Raw genomic sequence first — 7,247 nt, 5'->3', positions numbered from 1 at the left:
TACGCAATTTTTTGTTAGGTTAATTTGCATATTGATATCATTTTGTTTATTTGAAGTTTATTGTGTCTTTTTGACATTTTATGCGGAGCCGTAATGAGTGCTTTCGTTTATTACGTTGCTGTGCCTGGCTACGCTGCGTCAAGGGCTACCCCTTTAATGCCCCGGTTTTACAACACAACCGGATTTGTTTAGTGCTCGATTTCAATTAAAGAAGTATATTGGAATTATTAAAATAATTATGGTGACAAGCTCTTTGTAGTATTATTGCATTTTTAATATTGTGTCCATTAAGTGCTCTAGAATGTGGTCCTCAAGATTGCCATGAAATCGTTAGGAATCTCGGAGGCTAACTTTATATTTTATTTCTGCATCATTTTTGTCACAGCGTAGTGCAACAATTAAAAGCGCAGCACGCCAAAGAAACCGAAGGCACCCGAAGCCGCTATGGCGTCTGGCCAGCGCGCGTTTGTTCAGAAACTGAGCAAGTAAGGGCGTGCTTGACGATTTCCCGGATAATATGCCGTCGAGCTTGCTTATGTTTTATGGTGTGACGTACAAAACAATGCTTTTGGTCCTATCTGCTGACACAGAACCTGTGTTAATAGGGCTGGGCGTTGGGACATTGTGCTCTCTCCCGTGGCACTTTGCATTCGCTTTGGCGTGACACTTGTGCGTTATTTCCTTTGCAGACAAGCGAACGCGGATGTCAGACGCCAGATTGCGAGTACTGCAGCGGAGAGAGATTTCGCTCATGGATTTGGCGGAACACAAGGCAGTGTCTGTATCTGCATGTTGCCTCGTTCTTTCCAGTGACGATTGCAAAATTAAACTGCTGTCAATCCATTATACGTTCCTAACAAGGCGCACATTGTATTTTTGTAATTTTAATCACATCTTTCTCGCAATGTAGTGTTCAGTTTTGTATTCTCTTGGAGGGTACCGAGAACGGCGACAAATAGAAATAAAAATGACCATTTATATATTGCATGGGAAGTGGTGCAAATTTTACATTGCGTGTGTGTGTGTGTGTGTGTGTGTGTGTGTGTGTGTGTGTGTGTGTGTGCGTGTGTGTGTGTGTGTGTGTGGATATATGTAGGTATCCCCTTCAGGCACCGTGGGCACAATTGGGCAGGGCAATATAATGTATCAAAAGGGGAAAAATAAAACATGAAAATAATGATGTGTCAATCTGTCGCATAGAACACTTCTGATTGGACCTGTGCAGAATTTTGGACTACAATATAAGTTGTGAATAAAGGGAAAATCAGACATCCACCCGTTCGTAGCAATTGCTACAAAGGAAACCCATACGGGTTTCCTTTGTGGTTCGAACAATTTGTGTGGAGTGTTTCAGTAAAATAAGTTGGAAGGTAGACACCTGGGTTATTGCTTTTAATATCACTATGTTGTCATGCGTAGCAAGTTCACTTCTTTTGTTTTTCAGTGTTTTACATCAGGCATATCTTTTAAGGGGCTTATAGGTGCTTTGCATATTCAAGTATGTTAGACAGGAAATAGTTTACATTCTTATATCTGTCGTTCCACATGTAGTTCACATTGTGTAAATTTTGTAAACTATACAAAAGCCACTCAATAATTCAGAATTCTTAAACTGTTCAGCAGCTTTATGCCATTAACGCAAAGATGCAAGAAATGTGAAACTAAATTTTCAGTAAACAATTATTTCTTGACTTGCCAATGTTGTAAACTACATGATATCGACTAATTAATTGAATGCAAGAAGTTAACTGTATTCAAGCTCACTTCTACAAACACAATCACTACAACATTAGTGCACTGAGTTGTAGGGGCATATCTGCTTTAAGAAATGCTGTTTGGCCAATCTTGAACATATGCTTTAAACACAACTTTACAGGTTCCTCTCACTGATGTTGTTGAGCCGCTAGACTTTGAGGAGTTCCTTCAACAGCATCAGGATTTGTCTGATCGTGATGCCATCAGTGACTTGCTAGACTTTCCCCCTGATGATGTAGAAGTTGGTATCCTGCCGAGAAAATGTCGAACCATAGAGCCCATTGTGCCAGAGGAGAACCCGTAAGACCATTTCCCTCTGTTATTCTTGTTTCTTAAAAGACATTCATGATATTTTGAAATACAGTAAATGCAAACAAAAATAAACCCTTGCTTTTATATGTCCTGCATTATTTATGCAAAATTTGCTATAGTACATGTCTCCACATGGAGTACCTTCTGTGAAAATGTAGCCACTTGAAGCTTATACAAAATCCAGCCTGCTTGCCATTAGAACAAGCTTTTCAATCACAGTTTTTGTTGCTCGCCTTCCAGTGTCATCCGAGGCTATAGTATGGACATTTAAAAAAAAGCGAAATGCATGAAGTAGAATATTTTCCGTCTTCTAAGGATTTTCTTTTGCATGTAATCAGCTTCCCACTTTATTGGTCACTGTGGATGTGAAAGAAAAGTAACTATTGCTTAAAGAATCAACTAATTATGGTTATCCCGGCTGTAAATGTCACATAATAGCACACAGTAGTTATCAAGTAAAATGTGTGGCAGTCAACCTTATTGTAGTGTAGTAATCAGCCTTATATAAAAAAACATTGAAAGCACACAGTGGAGAAACCTTGAAGATGAAAGAAATGCATAGGGTATTTGGGATTCTTCATTGAGCTCTGTGGTTAGGTGTGCTATCTATTGTTGTTAGCTGAAAAAAACTTTTTTTAAAAGTAATTAAAGAAGAATGGAGATTTATGCTTTAGATGGGGCGAGATGGTTACCGCCAACACTGATGCAGGGAAGACCTGGACTTCCACATGAGGCAATGCCTGCACACCTACACCTCGGACTGGGTAGTGGTGAGTCGGTGCTACCAGGGCCACAGCTCCAGCGTCATCGTCAGGGAGGCTGCACTGGAGAGGGCAGCCGTTGTGCGCACCACACAGAAGCAGGAGTTTGAGGTGGACGTTTGTGACGAGTTATCTCGCCATTCACAGCAGCCGCCCCTTTCTCAGGGAGAAGACGTTCCGGTAAGACCATCATCCTCCCCTTCTTGCTTATGCTCCCAGAGCCAGCTGCAGAAAAAGGGAGACCTCTCCTAAAGCATTCCATTTACCCCTTTCCTGTGCTAGCTGCAGCCTCGCACTACCACAAAATGCCCTTATTTAATCATTGCTTCTGATCTGTTATCATCCCAGACTTAGTATACATTAACTGTTACTTCAACTGACCACTGTATATCTGTCTCAAACATCAGATGTTATGACCATGTTCACATTTTTCTCCCAAGCAATGATGTCATCAGCTCTCTGCCAGTCATTTCGCCCTTGTTCCAACTCTTAATTAAAACTAGGTTGGGAATCGCCCCGCATTCATTTAATCTGTCACGGGGGCTTACCACTTGTATGCAGGAGCTGAAAACATTTTGCTATGAGACTTGAAGTACCAAGCTGGGGCCCATGACAGTTTTTGTGATAACTAATGGTAGATGTGCAACCAAATTGCAAACATTGTATAGCTTTGCATCACTAATGAACTCTCATGTAGAAACTGGAAGTCAACTTTGAAAATATAACACTGCATGAGCAGCATACTGTCCCATCCATTATTCTATGAAGGTGTAGGTTGGCACATTCCTTCTTGTACAGATCATGTGTCTCCATGCCTCAGCCATATGTCCTCATTGTGACCCATTATCCTCTTCTTGCTCTTACTTCCCCTTTACCGCCTGGAACAGAGTAGCTCACTAGAGTATTCTGCTCTAGGCACACGCCTGAGCCTTTCGTTGTAAGCAAGTATTCTCCTGCACGCAGCCCTCACCAGCGGACAGCATTTCCTCTGTGGAGTTCCGGTGTGCCAGTGCAGCTGAGACTCCGCGTGGGAGTTGGGCCAGCAGCGTCTTCGACCTGCGCAATTCGGCGGCCGATCCACTGGTGCCATCCCTGCTTGAGCGCACGCCTCCTGAGGAATTGGATCACCGGAATGCAGCTCAGCGTCTCGAAAGGCGTCACGATGCCCTGTTTGAGCTGTACCCTCTCCAGGATGAGGTAAGCATTTGCCGCAGTTTCTTCTGTTACTGTGTCGGAACCCTCGAATTACTTGCAGATGTAGAATTAGATTTTGTTCTTAGCGATGTGGCTGTAACTGGCAAAATAAAAGGTCAGATTCTTTGCAGAAAAAGACACGATGAAGTTGAGTAACTGGTGATTGCTTATCTGTGGAAATCAGACGAGCAATCCTAAACAATGAATTAAAAAAAATCATGTTACATGGAGTATTCACAAATAAACAGTAAATTTAACAAAGACTTCAGTAGTATTTCAAATTTGCACTGTAAATCAGCGTCTTTCACTATGTGAAGGTCACTATTAAGTTTTGGAGTATTCCCCCATGTCTATTAATACAATAGCATTAAGGGCCCCGTGTTGCAGAAAACATGGTGTTGGCGTCAACGTCCAGCGCCAACGTCCCCATGAGCAAAAATTGCCATAGACATTTAGGTATATATATATGCCACGCCTTGTTATATGACATGCGGTATGTGCAGGTTATATTGCCACCCTGTTCTAGTTGCATTCTTGACAAAGTTATTCCTTGGAATTTTGAGAATGACAGCCTACAAGCAAATGTCATGAAACAAAACACCAACAGTGCATGACTTCTATGTTACATCTTCTCAGAATTAAATATTAAACATGCAAAACAATAACAAAAACCAGAAAATGATGTAATTTTATGGGCACGGCTGTGCACTATCTTCGGGATCGGCCTACGCTAGAGACCGCGTTTCTACCAGAAAGCTTGCCTTCGTACACAGCATTTGCCGCCAGCGTTTCCTCATAAACATTACAGTTACATAACCTGCAGTTGCCGTAAGCGTGAGAAGCAGTCAGGGATCTTTTAATGCTCTCTCATTCCAATCTTAAAGGCAAAGCTTCAGCGTCCTCCAAATTTTGGATTGAATGCTTACATCAAATCTATACTCCCTTCAGAAGCCAGCTAATCATGATTTAGCTGTAGTTTATTATGAACATGTACTGCATCCACTGCTGTCATAGACCGCGAACTGACGATTTTACATGAAAAGGTTTGAAAATGCCAACACCTAGCTTTATGGTTATCAGTCCACTAGACTAGCTGCTTAATTATACACTAGCTGAATTATTGTTTAACATCGGCAACTTCATATAAAAAGCATTCTCTACAGGTATTGTGTGTGCCCACATGCATGTTCCTGCATTGCCTCTATATTGCCTGCAGGTAAATTCCTAGTAATAATTTCTTGACTTGTAGGAGGAAATCATTGAAAGGCGGATGCCCGCTGAGCCACCACGTGAACACATGGCTCACCGAATTCTGGTTCGATGCCTGGCTCTCAAGTATGTTGTCTCTCACAGTTTTCTCTGCTAGTACTTTGCTGCTATGCCTTTTCAGTGCTGTAGTGTTGCTGCCTATATTTTCTGCTGGCTTTATCTTTTAGCTTTTATTCACATCTACGAATTTAAAGTTCTTTTCTTCCTCTTTTTAGTCTTTTTTTGTTTTTTTATATTTATGTAATGGTTGTGTAATGTGCAGTGTGCTTTTATTAACCCATTATAGACGAGTGTTGCCTACAGGCAACATATCAAAAAAAAATTTTTCTTGCCGTGTTTAAGTATTGAGTACAACGTTTCTGGTTAAATGTCTTGGACCACACTGAATGACACGCAGCAAGCACGACTCACTCTCTTTTCAAAGCAAGGTCAGAGGAGGCAGGCTGATGCAACGTATCCAGCTGCACTAGTATCACACGTGTGATGCAAAGCAAATGAAATGTACACCTACGGTTCCCATACGATGAGAGCTGTCTATATAACGTGAAAATGAAGCCTTAGGTGGCTTGGGGTGAATCGCACTTCCAGTTTCCTGCTTAGGGTTTTCCCCCTACTGCTGAAGAAGTTTTAGTAAAATTGTTGATTTTGCTTTTTCTTGATGTTTTGCATATTTATTAGACAAACAGTTTTGGAGGGTATTCATATATCTCATCATCAAAGGGTACAAAATGGGCAGACATTCAGGCATGACCTCATGGCGAATTAGAATTCATTCAGACCCCACCATTGAGGAAAAGCTTAGAAGCACTTCAACGCCACTACTAAGGAAAAAAAAAAAAAAAATGTGGCAGAAATTTTATTCTTTGTCAAATGGCAAGGTTGCTGTTTTTGCGTCGTGCCGTAATGCCCCAAAACCTCTAGCCGCAAAGGCTGCTCCGGCGGCAGTGTTCAGCGCCATCCATCAAGCTGGCAGGAAAGTAAATCTGCCTCCCTCTTGCCCTTCCTCGCACCCACGTTCCCCTCACCCTCCCCCTCAAATTCCTCGTAACTCCCTCACCTTTGACGGTCTCTGCTCACGCCTGCCTCTATGCCAGCGCCGCCGGCCCTGCGGCAGCTTGGCCCGCTTCCTGAAGTTTCGTTTTCTGCCGTTATTGGGGGGGGGGGGGGGGAGCGTGCATTGGTTGGTGTGGGCATTTTCGTGGTCCTCGCTTGCGTGCGTGCTTGTGCGCCGCATTTTCACGACTTGCACCGTTCGTGCATCATAGTATGGTACGCGAATACTCCGAGGATAAGTCCTTTTTGTTTATTCGAACAAATTTTCGGGCCCCCTTGAGTTCGAACGATCTACATTTGACTGTACCTTGTCTTACATGCTTGATAATGTTATTCCTCGGAATTTTGAGATTGACAGACCAGTAACAGATGTCATGAAACAAAATGCCAACAGAGCATGCCTTTTATGTTAAACCTTCTCAGACTGAAATATTAAAAGTGCAAAATAATGAAAAAAAAAAAAAAGATTGGCCCTTACAAGAGACCGCTTTTCTGTCAGAAAGCTCGCCTTCATGCATAGTGTTTGCTGCCAGCATTTTCCGGTAAACATTACGGTTACATAAGCTGCAGTTGCCAGGAAGTGTGAGAAGCAGTCAAGGATCTTTGACTGCTATCATGTTCCACTCTTAATTAAAGGCGAAGCTTAAGCGTCCTCCAAATTTTTGTCAAAACTACATTAGTTGAGACTGCTGTTCGATTTTGCTGTGATTGGATCTCTACACAGCACCTTGCTAAGGATGTGTGCATACCTGCCAACCCTCCCAAATTTTCTGTTTAGGATTTTCGGCTCATCTTATGGTTTTACAAATGTTCTGTCATGTGTTGGGAAAAAAAATTCTGTTTCGAAAAAAGTTTCGCTTGTCGATCTCCGAGCCTACTGCTCGCAGTTTTCTGATGATAAAA

General features: G+C 42.2%; 1 protein-coding gene across 2 annotated transcripts in view; it reads left to right on the top strand.

Moving 5' to 3' along the window:
• The first annotated feature begins 403 nt into the window (after window positions 1-403).
• Window positions 404-7,247, top strand: part of Zir (dedicator of cytokinesis) — a 74,886-nt gene continuing 68,042 nt past the window's right edge. For both annotated transcript variants that reach the window (XM_050186339.2, XM_050186338.2), the window contains exons 1-6: window positions 404-485; window positions 690-777; window positions 1,877-2,055; window positions 2,777-3,008; window positions 3,792-4,025; window positions 5,272-5,357. In XM_050186339.2, the coding sequence (XP_050042296.1) occupies window positions 445-485; window positions 690-777; window positions 1,877-2,055; window positions 2,777-3,008; window positions 3,792-4,025; window positions 5,272-5,357 (860 nt within the window). In that variant the 5' untranslated portion in view covers window positions 404-444. The remainder of the gene's footprint in view (window positions 486-689; window positions 778-1,876; window positions 2,056-2,776; window positions 3,009-3,791; window positions 4,026-5,271; window positions 5,358-7,247) is intronic.

The sequence above is a fragment of the Dermacentor andersoni genome, chromosome 11 (genome assembly GCF_023375885.2).
Source record: "Dermacentor andersoni chromosome 11, qqDerAnde1_hic_scaffold, whole genome shotgun sequence".
Lineage (NCBI taxonomy): Eukaryota > Metazoa > Arthropoda > Arachnida > Ixodida > Ixodidae > Dermacentor > Dermacentor andersoni.
This window is presented reverse-complemented; position numbering and strand designations above follow the sequence as displayed.